A 19,413-nucleotide genomic window follows, 5' to 3' on the forward strand; every position below is an offset into this window, starting at 1 on the left:
TGGACATGCAGTTTCAGTCTGACTGGATTTGCTCACAAACTCAGGATCTTTTTGTTGTTTCACACATGATGCAGGTTTCCACGTCTCTTCCTCTTCTTTTTCTTCCCCTCACCCTCCTGCTCCTTCATCCCGTCTCCCCGGTACATGGTGGCCATGTTCTGGCATTTCCGGGAGAGTTCAGCCATTGGTTGAACATGCGGAACATCATAGAGGAGCTGGTGAAGAGGAATCATTCGGTCACCATCTTAGTGCCCGATGCATCGCCGTCTGTCAACTACAACAACAGCCGTGACACCGCCAAGTTCAACTTCCTGGTCTTCAAGGTAACACTGGTGTTTATACAGCGTGTTTGTAGTCACCCAAAGAAGATCCCTGACAATCACTGTGAAGTAATGGTTCTGAGTAACTTTAATTTCCCGTCCTTCCCCCTGATTACCCACAGACACCTCTCCGTGTTTGTCTCATTTCAGACATGAAAATCAGAGGAAAGCATTTTTTTCATTGTTTTTTTTGGGCGTAGCTGATATAGAATCAATGACCTGATCAGGTGTTTCCTCCTGCAGGTGTCGTACAGCCGGCAGGAGTATCTGGACCTTATGCAGGAATTGATGCGTTTCTCCATGTATGAGGCGCACTTGTCTTCACCACTGCAGAAGTTCCTAAAGACGGCTTCCTGGATACTGCACTTCCTGGACTTCGGGAGGCAGCAGTGTGACGGAATGCTGAGGAACAAGCAGCTGATGGCGACTCTGCGCCACACCAGCTTTGACGTCATCTTGCAGGACTCGATGGCAATGTGTGGTGACCTGGTGGCAGACTTGCTCAGTGTGCCACTCATCATCTCAATGCGCTTCAGCTTCGGCAGTGTTTTTGAGCGACACTGTGGCCACGCCCCCGCACCGCCATCCTACGTCCCGTTAGCTCCTCTCTCATACAACGACCACATGACACTCAGTGAGAGGCTGGTCAACATGGTGATATATGTGGGGTCGTCAGCAGTAAGCGAACTGACCTGGAAGCTGACGCTCGATCAATACTACAGGGAGATCAAAGGTCAGCGGTCAAGAGTTATGTCTCCACTCTGAGGGCATCACACAGGGTTTAAATAAACTATCATTATGTGACTGAAGGCAGATATTCAGCTTTGATTCAGAGTTTAACTAAAATAACAGCTCACAGAAATTTCTGGATGCATGCTCAATATTCAGGTAGGAAAATCCCAAAACGTTGATTCTGTTCATCTGGACGTTTTCAGTGGGTGAAAGACGATTTCAGGTGACTTCTTCAGTCTTAGATGACTGCAGGTTTCCCCAACCTTATAAAGAGTATATTTGAATAATAACTGAAACTAGCACTAGTGACGAACAATGGGCTGTGAGGTCAGTTTCATAATCATTAATATACAAATCGTCATGACCATTGATCAACAACCACTGAAAAAGACCATTGATGATTCATTAGTGACCATTGATCATTGATCCATGAGTACCATTCAAAGAGAGTTAGGGAATAAATGCAAAAACAGCATTGTAAGATGGCAAAAGATGTATCCTTAGGCCCCCTCCTCGATTCAGAGATGGTCTTTCCCTGGCCTCTTTGACTCTGCGCTCAAACCAGCGTTCCTCCCTGTCCAGGGTGTGTACATCCTCATCATTGAAAGAGTGTCCACTGGCCTGTAGGTCTGAATAGACTGTGGATCTGCATTTAATCAATGATCATGACAATGTCCATATTAATGATCAAGAAACTGACCTTACAGCCATTGTTCGTCAATGGTGCTAGTTTCAGTCATTGTGCAAATGTATAAGGTTGGGGAAGCCTGCAGTCAGCTGAGGCTGAAGAAGTCACTTAGATGATGATGATGTAACATTTCTCCCACTGGAAAGGCTATTTCAAGATGAACAGAATCAACTTTTTGGGAGCTCACAGATAGGTTTACACTCATGTCAAAAGTCTTCAGACAGCTCACTGATGAACAGTGCAGTGGTGGCTTAATGTCTTTCTGATAACCATCTGAGCACATCCAAAATAATCAGAGGTCCACAGAGCAAAGATGTTACAGCAGTATTTATTTGAAGGAATAAACACCTACACTTTCCATGATGTGAGCTGAAAATAAGGATTGCAAAGATTAAGATATGAGGATGTGATGTTAAAGACTGTCTTCCTTAGGGATGGGAATTGATAAGAATTTTGCAATCAAAGACATTACATTCATGCAAATTAATTACATGCTGTGGGTCACATGTTTGTGCATGTTGGAGGTATTTCCCCTTACAGAACACTTTTCCTAAAAGTAATGCAGTACATTACTTAATTACACCCAGGAGAAAGACATTCTCATTATGTTACTTTCATGTTACTCTGTAAAATGATTTGAAACACACTGTCTCATAATCAGCATTTAACAATATAAACCTACAGGCTACAGCCCCACACACCAACACAAACCCCTATCCTAATGAGATCACACGTGATCTTTCTCTTAGTAATTAGGTATGAAAACAAATCAAAGATGAAAACCAGCACAACGAGTCTTACTCTCTGCTCACATTCATATTGATGCTGTAGAACTGATCACACTGAGCTTCACAGAGCAGACAATGATGAGCCAAAGCAAACTGCAAAACAACCCAAAGATACTCTTTAATGACTGAGTCAGTCAGCTGATCTCAGACCAGCAGAGCAACATTTCAGCATTCAAGTACAAAACTGAAGGCAGAGAGCAGAAACCAGCAGCAGCTGGAGGAAGAGACAGCATTTGATCTGTGGGTTCTTCATCAGTCAAAGGATTTTCATCAAGTAGTGAGAACTGTCCTTTGATGTAAAATTAAATTTGTTTGTAACGTTATTTTTAGATCCTCTGAGAATGAGGGACTGTGTAAAAAAATGTCTGTAATTCATGAACTGTTAATGTTAGACTGAAGTTAAACCCTGAATTAAAGCTGGAAGACTGCACTTAGTCACATCTCGATGGTTTGATGTAAAGTCCGTTATATTGGTGCACAGATGCAGAATTATAGAAACCATCCTTGTCCAAATAACTTTGAATCTGTACAAACTTTTATTTTGAAGTCATATCCCTTCTTTCCTGTATGGACAGGAACTCCCAGCAGTGTGTGTGAGACTATGGGGAAGGCCGACGTGTGGCTCATCAGGACGTTCTGGGACATTGAGACGCCACGGCCGACCCCACCAAACTTCAAATACGTGGGCGGTCTACACTGCAAACCGGCCAATCAGCTGCCAGAGGTGTGAGCTCTGATTGCACACACTTTTATTCTGAAATGGGACAGGTGAGTGTTGATGTAATGATGATGTCACATCTTCCAGGACCTGGAGGCATTTGTGCAGAGTTCAGGTGATGCCGGCATAATTGTGGCTTCCTTCGGCTCCATGGTAACCAACCTGACGATGCAGCACGCTAACATCATCGCCACCGCCTTCGGTCAGATCCCACAGAAGGTCAGAAGCTCCACCTACTCACAGACAAACAATCAGGGACTGGGCTGTCAGCAGATATTGATTGCATCATTGATTACTTTCTGCAATAATCATCCAAAAAATACCTGCAGGCAGAAGAAGCTCAGATGGTTTGTTTCATCTTTGACTTGAAGAGTGTTTTCTTCCTTTCAGGTGATTTGGCGTTACCGTGGCGAGGCTCCAACTGCATTGGCTCCAAACACGAAGATTTCTGATTGGATCCCTCAGAACGACCTGCTGGGTATGACTCATTCATGATGTCATGGAATTTCAAAATAAAAGCTCAAATAGGCCTCTTATTCACTTGCTAAGTGGCAACATACCAAGCCTCCTTCCAGGTCCAGACTCCTCCTGCGTGGATGATAATCCTCCTGTGGATGGCTTATCATTTATGTCCGAAGTGATAACAGTATATTTTATGTTTTTGGTGGTGGTTGGGGGGGGGGGGGGTAGAAATCTCTGTCAGTGCATGGTGTATCTTTACATAGAAGCTAACTAGCTGACTTCCCGTTAACTTTAAACTCTGTTAAATTTTATAAATCTTGGATGCCTGTATGTTAAACTTTATTTAAACAGGTGTGAGAGAAGCCAAACAGATCATTTCATTGAGGATGAAAGAATTTTGGCTGTTTTTAACTCTCAGTGATGCCCAAGTGTTTATTTGAGTGTGAGAATCTTTGGTAAGTTTTGACTCAGAAATGGCAACTAACATAATCAATATTTGCAAAAAGATGTTCTTTCACAATAAAAGCTCTGTATTTTTTTTGTCCTCAGGTCACCCAAAGACAAAGGCATTCGTGACACACGGCGGCACTAACAGTCTATATGAAGCTGTGTTTCACGGTGTGCCTCTGGTGGGCGTGCCGCTGTTTGGCGATCAGCCTGATAATCTCGCCCGTATGAGCCGCCTCGGCACCGCCATCGTCCTGGACTTCAACCATCTGACAGCTGAGGAGCTGGCAGAGGCGCTGCACGTCGTCACAAACCAGCCAAGGTAAAGGTGATTTTAGTGTGGAATTGTGTTTGTATATTTCCTGTTAATAGTTTCATCTTTGTACATTTGGACCTGTTTAATAACATTTTATTTAATAATAATGGATTGGATTTATATAGCGACCTTCCGGTTACAGATGCGATTCCCAACCCCCTGAGCCACGGTCGCCCCATTTCCTGTCTTTGACCTGATTCCTTCACAATAAAAGTGCACTACTGTTTAACAGTGAAACTGTCATATGACTTCCTGTTTGTTTACCATGCACAGCTACAGGACCAACATGCAGCGTCTGTCAGCGGTGCACCGCGACCAGCCAGTAACGCCACTGAGTACCGCCGTCTTCTGGGTGGAGTTTGTGATGCGACACGGTGGAGCTAGGCATCTGCGGTTGGCATCATACGACCTGAACTGGTTCCAGTACCACAGCTTGGACACCGGTGCTGCCCTGCTGATCGCTTTGATGACCGTCGCTGCTTTGTGGTGGGTGGGGATACGCTGCATCCTGCGGCAGTGCAGACGGCGAGCAGGAAGAGAGAAGAAGGACTGAAGAGAGATTTCCTGTTTGCACCGTCCTGTTGGTATTTACAAAGGAGAGTCTAGTAACAAGACTATGTACGAAAGATGGGAAACATTATCAGCTGACCCTGTTCAAGGCACAAAACATAGGGAGGAGAATATTTAAATTAACCCATGACCTGATTTACAGACCAGCATTTACTACTGATTGAAACAATATTTAACACATAAAAACAAACATGTTTTTTTTTGTGCCTGATACTGAAATTAACTGACTATGCCAGTGTTTAGAAAACTCCTTAAAAATCACCCAGAAAACTGACCTCACCTGAGTCCTATTTGGGGATTGCATTTAATCTGTGTTTAACCTGTTAAACACAGATTAACTGGTTTCATCTTCATTAGGACTTAATATCTAAACATTTCAGAATCCCTTTCCATCACTAATGGTGTTCCACAGGGATCCATCCCTGGACATGCCTAACACGTTCTGATTAAACTGAGAACATGCTGTTCATGAGGTCACCTGAGGATTTCAAGCTTGCAGTTTATATTTATATCTGAACTCTTTGACGTCATAAAATTGAATTTTTAAAATCTCTATGAAGATTTAATGACTCGTTGGATACTAGATAAAATTTTATCACAATGCTGAGCACATATCAATATGAGTTTTATACAGAAACGTTGAAGCTTCAGTGTTTTTGGGTTTTTTTATTACAAGTGATTCTTTCCCTGCTCACCTTTGTATGTAAAAATCGGGATGGTCTGCCCTCACAAGCTGAAGAGAGCAGCATTGTGCAGTCTTTATGAGTTTACTACACTAACCAATCACATCCACTTACAGTCAAACACAGTGCTCACATAAAGCTCTCCTTTTCCACTGGAACATTTTCAAAGATTATATTTATGTATCAGAGGTCACACCTGCACCAGCATTTCTTAATCGCTGTATCTGTGTATTCTGGCTATACATGTTGATTGTGCAGAAGTCTCCTTGGACAGAAAGGTCCTGATCACAGTGAGAAACCTGTAAAACTAAAGGATGTGGAAATAAACTGCTGTACTGGAGTTTTTCCTGGGTGCTGCTGTGTGGTTCACTACTCTAAATGTAAATGTTACTTAGAGTCAGTCACACTGCAGAGGGTTTTCAGCAAACATAGTTACCGTGAGTGGCTTTATTTATATTTTCACAGACTAAGTCTGATAATGAAAAAATTGCAGTTCTGAGCCTGTGGTTAAAGTCACCTGCTGTAAAAAATGTTATCTGAACTGAGCACTGACTCTGATGAACCTCTAAGAAATGAGAAAACTTGAGAAACTGTGAGTGAGGTCCAGCAGGACAATGAATAAACAGGTTTCTGTGTTTGCCTCAGGCTTTGTGTTGTCATCCAATCAGAGCACAGCTCTCACCTGCAGCTGACCTCTGAGCAGATTGGACTCTGGACCTGCAGTTTCAGTCTGACTGGATTTGCTCATGTTTCACACATGATGCAGGTTTCCACGTCTCTTCCTCTTCTTTTTCTTCCCCTCACCCTCCTGCTCCTTCATCCCGTCTCCCCGGTACATGGTGGCCATGTTCTGGCATTTCCGGGAGAGTTCAGCCATTGGTTGAACATGCGGAACATCATAGAGGAGCTGGTGAAGAGGAATCATTCGGTCACCATCTTAGTGCCCGATGCATCGCCGTCTGTCAACTACAACAACAGCCGCAACGCTGCCAAGTTCAACTTCCTGGTCTTCAAGGTAACACTGGTGTTTATACAGCGTGTTTGTAGTCACCCAAAGAAGATCCCTGACAATCACTGACAATCACTTCCATGGATATTAGTGTCCTTTGAACATTGCTACACATTAGTTAAGGGTTTGTAGTACCTCCCATGAAAAGTTTCATCATCAGACACTTTCACTTTCTTTGTCTGGAAGAAATCATGTTTTTTCTCAGAAAACATCCATTCATTAATTTTATTAACTGCGTATCTAACTCAGCATCACAGGGTCAATTTCAAGTGAAAAATAATGTGTTGATGCACTCAGGCTTTCTGCATCAATTTTAGATATTTATTGTTATCTTTTCTCTACTCCACTCTGTGGTGTCACAGTGCTGAGGTCTGTTAATATTTGGAGTCTTGGTTTAAGTTTTGATTTCATTATTTTTCTGATGGCAATTTTCCTAGAGGCTTTGAATATTTGTGATATTGCAGAAGTCCCAATCTTAATTATTCCTAATAATTGTATGAATTTTTCCTGTAGTATGCTGGTACCTGTTTTTTGTTAAAGCTTTAGCCCACTGTGTGTTTACAGTCCTGTGAGAAGCAGGTTAAAAGTGTAAGTTCATGACAGCTGTGAGGGACCAAGCAGCCAAAGCATAGAGGACACAGGAAAAAATGTCTTCAAAAAGGGTTTTCTTCATTTTAACCCTCAAAAAAGTTCAAAAGACAAAATTCAAAAACATAACTAGCAGGCCCATAAAAGAGGCCAACTAAATATAACTCCACAAAAAGTAATTTCTAGAAACTTAAACAAACAAAGTGGACACAACTTAACTCACAAACTGACCTAGATACAAAGACAAGAGGGTAGCTTTTATAGTGGTTTGGCCAAACCATTTACACACAATAGGGGAAAATAAAAACACACACTAATATTAACTAAGCACAGAATAACATAAGTAAACCTAAAACACCCCTGTTCCTGATAAGCACAACGTTGGCCCTGCTGAGCAGGCATTTTGTTCTCAGGCTCCTCAGCCACGCCTTTTGCCCAGACAGGAAACAGCCACCGCCCAAAACCAGGTAACTCAAAGAAAGAGAAACATAATTAATATAACAGAAAACATTTTTAGAAAAACCACACAATGCGTGCGCCTCATAAAATCAGTGTTCGGTTTAAATAAAATGATTAATGAATTATATTAATGGAAAAAAACTGCAAACCAAACTAATAAAGTGAACAAATGGACTGATTTACCCATGTGTGGATGATGCCATCACAACAGCACAATTTGAAACACACTGAACAAATATGGCTTAAGGGATTTCAGGAGAAATCATCTTCTCTCTGAAAAGAACATTGCAGCATGATTTATGGTTGCAAAGCTGCATCTGGACAAACCACAAGGCTGCTGGATGTCATGGTCTGCAACCTGCTGCCCAGCATTCTGTGTTTTTGGGTTTTAAAGTTCTGTTAAATTGTTTACTTAAGTTTACATTTCATGTATTAGTCTACAACTTCTGTTATATCCTTTGTTGGTTGATTTTGGTATTTGTAGTAATCTTTTATTTTGAGTCCAACTAGTTTTTGCTCCTTTCTTGCTTATAGTAGTTTGCATTGTATTCCTGTTTCACTTCATCCTGCCTTCCCTGTGTTCCCCATGGTTAATGTTTTGCCACTCTCTGTGTTCCCTTAGTATTTTTCCCTCCTCTGTCAAGTTGCTTGTATTAATTTCATTAAGGTGATTGTGTTTTCTCTGTTTAATTATTACTTCCTGTTTTACTTTGAGAGAATTTGTGCTCCTTGTGCTTTGCTTTTAGTTTTGCTTCTGTTACGGGTCCCAGATGTGAAGACCACAATAACAAAAAGAATACAAGTCTGTAAAAATAAAGGTAGAGTCTCAGAGAAAGAATCACAGGAGCACTCGTGTCTTTTCCCGAATTGCATCTCTTATTTCAGATCAACAAATATAATTTACATCCAGTGCTTTCACTTGTCAGATATGCTCAATAACTGTAAAAGGTAAATAAAAGGCATTTGGCAAATATATGCATCTATGGTCATTACATTTCTCCAGTTTACACTGTTAACCACACTATTCCTTCACTCATTTACATCAGCAGTGCAGATAGCATATAATGCCTTAAACGTCTTATTGCTCTTTCTCACATATAGGGCAAACTCAAAATAGCTTATCCACAAATCTGATATAAGTGCATAAATCTTACTAGATTAGACAAAACACACCTGGATGTATTACTTTGCAATGTAACAACATAAATGTACATTCATTCTTAGCTTATTCTTAACATTTCCACATCACTTGAACCATAAAGTATATATAAGATATTTTAATCTCGAATAATCTGATGTCAGGGCCTTTACAGTTAAATTGGAGCACCACACACACATATTTGCTTGTTAAATGGAGTTTACCAAGTTTAAATACATCCCGCGGGCTGGCGAACTCTCGCGGTAACTCTCGCGAGACCTGGGGCTGCGCGGCTCGGCTTTACCACCGCTGCGGTGCCGCGCTTCAGTAATTTTCAACTAAACCCCACTTAAGGTTACATCGGCGGTGTCAACATAACTCTCAGTAAACACCGAAGTAGAACAAGGCACAAAACCCTCATACACTGTATTTTTAAGACGATACTGACCTGTAAAAATAAAGGTAGAGTCTCAGAGAAAGAATCACAGGAGCACTCGTGTCTTTTCCCGAATTGCATCTGAGAGGACAGGAAGTTGGTCCGCTCTAGGCAACCGCGGGCGAACGACTACAGTGTCAACAGTTCCGCTTATTATTTCTCACTTTTACTCTCCTCAATTGTTATGGACTACACGTAATGAATGTAAAATAATAATTGTCTTAATTGCTGACATATGTTTTTCTTAAAAATAATAAAATTTACCAAAATGTGGTAGCACATTTGTGTTCACCACACTTCCTTTGTCTCGTCTGCTCTGATTTGGTTCACCTGTGTCATGTTCTCTTTTTTTTTTTTTTTTTTTTTTTTTTGGCCTGTCCCGTTTGGCTCTTTTGCCATCAGAATTGTTGTCTAAAGGCAAAGAAATATGCCCAACGGATTTACTTTACCAAACTGACCATCCCAGCCTTGCCGTAATGGTCCATTTGATTCACCTTTTATTGTTTATTTTATTTTCACTTACTGAATACGGGACAGACTTGACTGGGGGAAAGAAGGGGAGAAAGAAAGAGGGAAAGAGAAACAGCTGAGAAGAGGGACAGGGGAGAAGGGCAAAAGACAAAAACCAACAGAACGGGCAGAGAAAAAAAATGCATATATCAATCACCTGGATCACCTGCTGAGAAAGAAAAAAGAAAGCAAGCAGAAGAGAACAAGAGTAATAGAATAAACAACATCACAATGATATATGGGAATATGACAGTAAATACTAAATGTTAAACATTATTGTGCAGCACATAAGATCAACAGAACACAGTGTGCTTTGAGGTAGGAGCCAAAAAGGGTGTAGTTTGTGGGTGTGATCACCCGTGTGTACACCTGTGAGCATGGACGCGCTTGTTTTTTGTTTTTTTAAAAGGTTCCTTCATGTAATAATCTGCTAGAGGGTGTGGGGGGGCCACAGCCCCGTCCTCCAGGGCGTGAAGCAGGTGTGGAGGAGATCAAAACTCCAGACATCCAGAGGCCCCCAGAACACAAGAGACCAAGGAAGACCAACAGAGGGGCAGCTGCGCCACTGTCCCGGAAAGAGCTGAGGAGAGTCCCAGATGAGGGCTCACTCAGCAGCCGCGGAGCAGAAGCCAGGGGGAGTTGCAGTGACGCGCCCGTGAGCTCCGCCGGCAGCCAGCTGCGCCTGAGTGACCGAGCCCCAGGCCGAGAGGCCGGGGGCACCCCACCTCCGAAGTGGCCCGAGCGAGCCCCAGGCTCCAGGCCCCGATAAGCGGCCGCCAAGGAGTGAGCCGGTGTGTACCTGGACGCCCATCCCCGGACACAAAGAACCACCAACGCACCGATGTCTGAGGGGGTCCGCCACTGGCAGGGGAAGTGGTGGTAGGGGGAGATAGGCCTCCAAACCTTGGAGGGCCTGAGGTGTCCCCAGAGAGGTGGCGCCTGACACCCAACCTGACATATAGACACAGACATACAGGCACACACAGACACAAACATCCATTCCCACCCTCATGCTCTCATATGCACTTACTCCACAGACATAAAGAGACGTTGTACACACGATCACACTCCCCAAGCGTACTCTACAAACCGGGTCTAGGTGCCCCCGCCCCTGGAGGGGGGAACTGCACCCAGACCCAGGTGGTGTTTCCCTTTTCCCTGCGGTGGGGGGAGGCAGACCGCCCCGACTCCGCAGCAGCAGGAAGGCTCCACACTCCAGACCGCAGTCGGACGGCCAACTCCTCCTCCTAGCCCCCCTGCTCCAGCAGGTCGCAGAGAACGGGGGTGAGAGAAGACTCCGAACCTCCCTCCACCCGCTCATTGTAATGTTGATGCATGTGTGTTCTAAGGTGCATTCAAAACCCAGGAGGGCATGGAGCTACCTGCCAGAGAGCAGCAGGTAAGCACATGGTCCCTCCTGCTAGCCCTCAATGTCTACGTGTATTTAAAATTGAGAGGTGGGCAACGATGCCAGGGGTGGGGTGTACACCCTGATGGTACTTTGGACTCCGTGTATCGTGCCCACCCCCAAGATCCTATATGTATGTGTAATGAGAGTGTGAGTAATGTGAATGTCTAAGTTGTGGGATAAAATTGAGGCAGAGGCAGCCAGAAGGGGACAGAGGGGGTAGCCTCCTCTGCACCCTGGTGACATACCCCTACTCCAAGGCCCTGCATGTGTGGGTGGTTGTGGTGGAGCGGGAAGAGGGAGGCAGCTGGAGATGGGGAGGGAAGGAAGGGAGGGGCAAGTGACCCCTCCCTGGGGCCAGCTCCCCCGCTGACCCCAGTAGGCACCCCCATACTCCGCGACCCGCCAGGGAAAGGGGGCCCAGGCCCATCCAGACCGGGCCCAGTGCAGCAGCGCCGCCCGGCCCCACAGAGCCCGGGACAGTCCACCCAACCCCACCACAGAGAAAACTGCACCCACCCCACCATCCACTCATCTTCCAGACTACATAAGACAATAAACACCCAGGCTGAGATCTTCCTCCACCTCTCCTGTATCTCCCCCTCCTGCAGAGGCAGCTCCTGAGGAGAGGAAAGCTCCTGCAAGATGTGACAATCTCCCCCACCAGTTGAAGAGCCCCCCCAGGTGGCTCGACGCACCGGCGGCACCCTGCTCCAGGGCTGGGCCCCCATGCACCCACCCGCCCACAACCCCGGCAACACACCAACCAGGACCCAAGCCACCGAGGCCCGGTCCGGGTCCCAGCCCAGAGACGGAGCGCCCCCAGAACCTCACGCCCATCCCGGACCCACCCAGGGGCAGCCAGGCTACCAGGTCAGTAACCCACGTCCGTCAGCACAGACCCTCCCCTAGCCCCGCTGCACGCAGCCGCGAGGAAACAGTCACCTGAGAGCCAACAGAGCCCCTAACCGGACATGACCGCTACCCCGGGTTGAGCCCCCCAAGGAAGATGCCTCCGGGGAACCCCCCGACGCCCTAAGCCTGTCCCTACCCCCACACCAATCACAACAGTGAAGGCGGGACCAAACTATGACCCCCCACCCCCACTAGGTGATGGAGCTGATCAAAGGAGCCCAGAGCAATTGATCTGATGTGGTGGCAGAGGCTGTATCAAGACTAATGTAATCTAATAGATAATTTCTATATTGGTTAGAATTAAGATTATTTTTATTTTTCCAGTTCATGAGGACAGTTTTCTTGGTTATGCATAGGGCAGTGAAAACCATATGGGCTATATTCTTTTCTGAAGTGACATTATCTAAGCTGCCCAACAAACACACTAAGGGGGAAGTTGGAATGTTACATTTCAGACACTTCGATAAGTCTTCACATATCTCGCGCCAAAACTTCTGAACTGGTGGACAGAACCAAAGAGCGTGGATATAATTGTCCGGTGAATTGGTTTGGCAGTGTGAGCAGTTGTTGGTAGACGTAAAGCCCATCTTGAACATCCGATGACCTGTATAGTGCACTCTATGTAATATTTTGTATTGAATTAATTGAAGACTGGGATTTCTAATTAGATGAAAGGTTTTTAAGCAAATCTGAGACCAGAAGTTTAGGTCTAAGTTAACTGATAAATCCGCTTCCCATTTTGCAATAGGAAGTGATATTGATTCATCTGTTTTAGAAAGCATTCTGTATATTTTGGATAGTAATTTGGGGGGTTTAAGAGTAAGAAATTGAACCACACTTGGTGGTGTTTGTAGTTCAACTTGACCCAGTTTAAATTTCTTTTTTACTATGGATTTAATTTGTTGATATTCTAAAAATCTTTTCTTGTTGATCCCATATTGTGTAACTAGTCCGTCAAATGAAATAAATTCTGTTCCTTCTAGTATATGTTCTAAATATTTGATTCCTTTATCACTCCAATCTGAAAAGTTTATCATATTATTGTTTTGTAATATGTCAGGGTTGTTCCAGATAGGTGTACGTTTGCATGGGATTAATGAAGACGCCGTCAATTTTAGAAACTCCCACCATGCTGTCAGAGAAGAGCTGATGTTGATGCTTTTAAAGCATTCATGTCGTTGGATGTTTGAGCTGATAAATGGTAGGTCTGAGATCTCTAGATTATTGCAGAGTGCTTGTTCTACATCTAGCCAAGGTTCATCTAAGAGGGTGTGTTTTAGCCATCCTGAGATAAACTGAAGCCTGTTGGCTAAGAAGTAGTGCTGAAAGTTAGGCAGTTCTAGTCCTCCTTTATCCTTGGTCTTTTGTAGTGTTTTTAAGCTTATACGTGGGGGTTTATTTTTCCAAAGGAATTTGGACATACATGAATCTAGAGATCTGAACCAATCTTGTGGCGGTTTAGTTGGGATCATTGAGAATAAATAATTTATTTTTGGTAAGACCATCATTTTTATAGCGGCAACCCTTCCCATGAGTGATATGGGTAGACATTTCCATCTAGCCAGATCATCTTCTACCTTCTTTAAAAGTGGGATATGGTTTAATTTAGTTAGATCTGCAAGGTTGGGAGAAACATTAATACCTAAATATTTTATATTTCCCGATTGCAGTGGTGTAGAAGAGGAATTATGGAAGGAGCAATTAATCGGTAGGACTGTAGATTTTGACCAGTTAATTGAGTAATCTGATATTCTTGCAAAAGAGTTTATCAATTCAATCACCCCAGAGATATTGGTTTGTGAATTTTGGAGAAAGAGTAACACATCATCCGCATAAAGGCTGATTTTATGTTCCACGTTCTTGCATTTTATGCCCTTAATTACTGAATTCTGTCTAATTGCTGCTGCTAGTGGTTCAATAAAAATTGCAAATAGTGAAGGGGAGAGTGGGCATCCCTGCCTGGTGCCCCTCAAGAGACAGAAGCTGGAGGATGTCTGGTCATTTGTTCTAACACAAGCTGTTGGGGAATTATATAATATTTTTAACCAGTTTATGAAAGAGGATCCAAAACCAAATTTGTGTAAAGTTGCAAATAGAAATTTCCAGTTAACTCTGTCAAATGCTTTTTCTGCGTCATGTTCTCCACAGCGGTCTCCACTTCCCCTAATCACCCACCTGTATTTGTATTAGCTGTGTCCCAAAACGTAGGCTGCATCCTTTGGAGGACGTGGCCTTCGCGGTCTACGTGGGCCGGGTCCTTCGAAGACCAAGAAAGCCGGAACTGCGAGGCTGTAAAATGGGACAGTTTAGCCTTCAGATTTGCGTCACAGCTGTCTCGGTGGAGTTTAATAATCTCAGCCGTCTGCTCCTTACTATCTAAAATATAACAGGACACTGGCATAAATTCTCGACCGTCTCAGACTTCTGTTTAATCAGTTTTCTGTTTGACGTTTATTCAGCTGTGTGAAAATCCTGGAGGAACCCGATGGATTAATAAAGTTTTATTTAATCTAATCTAAGATAACAACTTTGATCTCAGCCAAACTGATTTACTCTGGAACAAATAAAACACCGAAAAAGGAAACAATTACATTTTTAAGTTATCTGAGTGACTTATATATCATGTTTAACCTGAGTAGGTAAAGACAGCGGGGGTCTGAAAACGATGAAGCCAGGAGTCCGCTGCTCTCGCTGGGTCGAGTGACCATTGAACCCCCCGGCTAGCTATCGAGCGGGTGGGTAACAGACGTCGGAGCACTTTTACAAATACGCGATGTCTTGATAAACCAAGCAGATATTTAAAGTTTACACAGCTACTTTCTCGCCTGAAAATATGTTAAAAGTTTATTTTGTGACCCAGAAAGAGTAATAAGAGTAATATTAAAACTTAGTAGCGGCCGCCATTGTTGGAAACTGGAATTGGCTGGGCTATGGCGGGCCACGAAGGACACACCCGACCCATCCTTCAAATTCGGGGAAATTAAGGACGCATTTGTCGGGCGCATTTGAAGGAGTCGACGAATTGGGTCAGCCTTCGTCGCCTGGCTGTGACGTAATCGGCCTTCAAATGCGGCCTCTGAAGGATGCAGCCGACGTTTTGGGACACAGCTATTGTCTCACTCTCCTTTTGTCAGAGTGTCAGTTCATCTTCCCTTTTGTCTCTCAGCTCCAGTCCCTCCTTGCCCAAGTATCACTTCCCAGTTTACGGCTTTGAGTTTCGTTTTGTGCTTTATATTCTACATTGTATTTTTCCCTACAGCCAAATGGCTCGTGAGTTTACCACAGCCTGCCTTACATGTCTGCATTTGGTTCTTAACACACATCACCCTTTGCAATTTGTGACGGTATACTCTAACCATAAAATGGACCCAGGCACTATCACAGAGGAGTTTAGAGAAAAGAGAATTGTCCGGGAAACCAGTCATGAAGTTTCACTGATCGGCAAAGAGGTGGCTAGCAAAGGTGGACCACCTCTGGTGGTTTGGCCTGGGGCCAGCATCAATGTGGGAGGAAACAGGCCAGCTCTGGAGGCTGCCATCAGTGAAGGTGACCGAGCACTATTGGTGGCTTGGCTGGACACTGATGGTGATGTCACAGGGTGGAATGGACAAAGTTTAAGTTGATATTTTTATTTGCTTGCATGTAGTGATGAGTTTTATTCTTTGATATTTTTAGCGTGTAGTGTTTTATTGTATTGGGTTTTTGCATGCTTATGTTGTGTTATGTGATTTTTTCCGGGGGGATGCCCATTCCACCGCCCCCTTCCTGATCATTAACCTGGCACACCTGGGGTTGGAGATAGCTATTTAATAAGAGAGAGCGTGAGAGGGGAAGAGGAGGAGAGACATGGCGTGGTAACCGGTGTGGGCGACGGCCATGCAGAGCGGCACAGATGCCCGGCTATAGGCAGCTGGCCAAGGCATGCGGCAAAGGAGAACGAGACCGGAGATCGCAGATGACCGCACACTGGAGAGAGTGATCGGGGCTGAGCGGAGAGGTCTGTGTTGGTGTTGACGGGAGGTAGCTCCTCGCCGAGAGAGGCCCACGGCAGGGGATTAAGAGGCAGCGGGATGGTGCCTTATGTCCCCGGGACGGTGAAATTATGGCTACGCGTGTGAAGCACAACACAGTGGTGGGCGGAGTTAGGAGCTCTGCCCATCCAGGGTAAGTCCCGATCCATCCCGTCTAAGACGAACCTCCAGTGGAATCTAAGAATGGTGACTGCCGCTGGCCCTCTCTCCTTTTTCTAGTTGGCACCAGAATGAAGAGGCAGACAGGACGGCGACGATCCTGTTGGTTTCTGCACCGTTTGGATTTTTATGGGACTTGACCTCCATGGCTTAGGCCATTGCATTTTGGCTGTATAGTTTTAATTACTTTTAATGTTTTTAACTTCATGTTCCTGCCTGGCCAGAGTATTTTAGTGCTTTCTTTAAAAATAAATTATAGTTTTAGCAACTCGTGTTTATGTTTACTACTTCCCTTGGCTGCTCCACTGCTCTTCCCGTCAGAAGGGTTTCCCTTCTGTGTTAAACTTATGTCCCCTGTGAATCCACCTATGACAGTGTCGGTGAGGACCCCTCTGTGACTCAAATGCCATGGGACATTGAATTCTGGCTCAGGCCCTGCACTCTCAGGCAGAGCGGGAACCTTTGACTTAGGTGGCATGGGACCGATAGGTTCTGCTGAGGAGCCAGGGATATTGAAGACTCGGGGGACGCAAAAAGCTGATGCCAGCCCCAGCCGATGCAAGTGAAGGTTGCGTAGGCTAGGACTGGACTCATAGCTGACTGTGGAGGCTATGGCAGCGCTGCAGAACATGCAGATCTCCTTAGAGACTGACGCTGCAGCTGGGACCCACCTGCCCCCACCCTGGGAAAAAAACATTGGGTGCAGGAACAAGCTGGACCCTAGCCACCCCCATTCAGGGAGTGAGGATGGGTGTAGGGTTCTCATACTCAGGGGAGGCCCCGGGTAGATCATCAGTCTCTAAGAGTGCAAGTTGTGATACATAAATATTGTCTGGAAGGACCTGCACATATGCCCTACTAACAGTCTTAGGAATGTAGGCAGTGAACAGTGAAGAGTAAACAGTCTCTGGGAATCCAGGCTCAGGAGCATAATAAGCAGTGCTCTGCTAGGGCTTGCTTAGGAATATCACCAATGGACTTAGAATGAGCTGACTGAGACACACAATGAGCAGTTGCTGATGAGACTCGGGTATGTTATTATTCATTTCTCAAAAACTTTAACAGTTTTAGCCCCTATAGGCTCAAACAATAATGGCTTGGCTTTAGCAGAAACAGTCTTTGAAGCACCTAATTCAGGTAAAGTCGTTATCATGTTTGCTAACTCAGAAACAGAGCTCAGACTTTCAATGAGCAGAGGTAGAAAAAATAAGCTCAGGTAATTCATTATTGGAGAGTGAAACACTCAACTCAATTCTGACATCAGAAGGCTTTTTTAACCCAAAAGATAACCTCTATATACAATTCACCAGTCTCAATGTTAATACATACAAGAACACAATTAATACCAGCTGAGTCAGAAATAGCTGATTTATTTATTACTCACTTGAAAACAGAAAGGTTTATGTGACCATTTGCATTAGCTAGCACAGAGAATGAAATCGCTTCTGTAATACACCCAACACAACAGTTTATTTATTTACAGATTCATTAGTCTTCAATTTTTCCCCAAAAACCCAGTGGTGGATGGCATTACCTTGGCCTCTAGTAACATTGTGAAGAATCTTGGAGTCATTTTTGACCAGGATATGTTCTTCAATGCACATATTAAATAAATATGTAGGACTGCTTTCTTCCATAGCCATGTAGCCAGACTTCTAGAAATCTGCTCCATCCAAAGTGGAATGGATGCCGTCTCACCTAACAAGACCTGGTTTCCTCCAGAAAGCAGTGTTGGGAAGGAGCCTTTTAAATGTATTCCACTACAGATTACAGAATACATGGCACAAAATGTTATTTGTAACGTATTCCGTTACAATACTTTGGATTACTTAATATTGTCATGGTCCTGAGTAGGGATGGGTATGGATAAGATTTTCACGATTCCGATTCCATTTTCGATTCTGTTTAACGATTCGATTCTTTATCGATTCTTTATAAAAAAGGAGAACACTAAGTTCGATTAGCTTGGAACTTCGTTTTATATCTTCTCTTTGAACAAGATAGAAATTTAGGAGTAACATGGCCTTACAAACCCAACAGTGAGATCTTAAGAGATCCAGCCTACGGCTCTTCAATGGGGTGTCACAGGGTCCCCAGGAAAAAAAATTGTAAATGTAAAATAATAAAATAAATATTATTCTGTAGCAATTACACAAGAATATCCAGTAATGTCCCTGCCTACAATTAAACACATTCACTAACCTAAAATCGGGGGCATCTGCTGTGGCAAATGGGTTCAAGCCTTTTACCACAAACTTGGTCACTGCTCGGTGACATTCGTCTATCCTGGCCTGAAAGGAGACGCTACCGGTAGACTGCAGCGAGAACTGGCAGCATCTGAGCCAGACTCTGTCTGTCTCTCTCATCATGGTCACCTAAATGCACAGTAATGGTAGGTTTTGTAATAAGGCAGATCGCGCTAACATAATATGCACTGTTAGTTGATTATTTACCTGCCGCATTAACGGGAGAGGACGTGCAAACGTTACCGCTGCTGCTGGGTTGAGATTCACGAGTCCGGAGCGGAATTAAAAACACGACATTCATTTAAGGTTATCACGTGTTTTGTGAGCAAATGCTTTTGCATATTCGTAATGTTTCCTCCCTTAAATTAAATATCTACTTTGCAAGTATTGCAAGTTGCCCTGTTGTCATCCGTTCTCGTAAAGTATAACCAAACTTTTGAGCGTTTGAGCCGCTTACGCGCCGTGTTTCCTGCGAGGTAAATGACGCTCCGCAACGTGGTGACGTCATTCGGGGCGACTGGAATCGATAAGGGAATCGTTTGCAAAAATGGCAAACAATTCCAAGGAATTGAAACAGTGGGAACCAGTTCTCAACAAGAACCGGTTTTTGATACCCATCCCTAGTCCTGAGTCTGACGACTCAGTGTTTTGTGTTTCTTTATAATATTCTGTGTTCTTGTTTATTCTGTGATGTCTTTGGGTTCGGTTTGCCATTCGTTAGGGTTTTGTTTTGTGCCTGCCTGCTCCCACTTCTCTGTGTTCCCTCTGTCTGTCTATGGTGTCACTGTCT

General features: G+C 44.2%; 2 protein-coding genes and 1 long non-coding RNA gene across 4 annotated transcripts in view; 2 read left to right on the forward strand and 1 right to left on the reverse strand.

The window, feature by feature from the left end:
- LOC146705239 (UDP-glucuronosyltransferase 2C1-like) lies at positions 1–5,053 on the forward strand. Its single transcript, XM_085462865.1, has 7 exons — positions 1–323; positions 564–1,053; positions 3,104–3,252; positions 3,334–3,465; positions 3,637–3,724; positions 4,258–4,477; positions 4,745–5,053. Exons 1-7 carry the CDS (start codon positions 6–8, stop codon positions 5,022–5,024), a joined length of 1,677 nt encoding a protein of 558 aa, XP_085318991.1. The 5' UTR covers positions 1–5; the 3' UTR covers positions 5,025–5,053.
- LOC146705240 (uncharacterized) lies at positions 2,053–9,650 on the reverse strand. Of its 2 annotated transcripts, XR_014921315.1 has the most exons (4): positions 9,367–9,650; positions 6,407–8,053; positions 3,570–5,049; positions 2,053–3,479 (listed from the first exon to the last, which is right to left on the reverse strand). It is a non-coding gene; the product is annotated as an uncharacterized LOC146705240 (long non-coding RNA). The 2 variants fall into 2 exon arrangements; XR_014921316.1 differs by lacking the exon at positions 6,407–8,053.
- Positions 6,415–19,413, forward strand: part of LOC146705241 (UDP-glucuronosyltransferase 2A2-like) — a 26,847-nt gene continuing 13,848 nt past the window's right edge. The window contains exon 1 of the mRNA XM_085462866.1: positions 6,415–6,739. Within this exon, the coding sequence (XP_085318992.1) occupies positions 6,482–6,739 (258 nt within the window). The 5' untranslated portion in view covers positions 6,415–6,481. The remainder of the gene's footprint in view (positions 6,740–19,413) is intronic.

Source organism: Copadichromis virginalis, linkage group LG7 (assembly GCF_057382275.1).
Source record: "Copadichromis virginalis isolate Kocher_CV1m ecotype Utaka linkage group LG7, C_Virginalis_male_GT1.1, whole genome shotgun sequence".
Lineage (NCBI taxonomy): Eukaryota > Metazoa > Chordata > Actinopteri > Cichliformes > Cichlidae > Copadichromis > Copadichromis virginalis.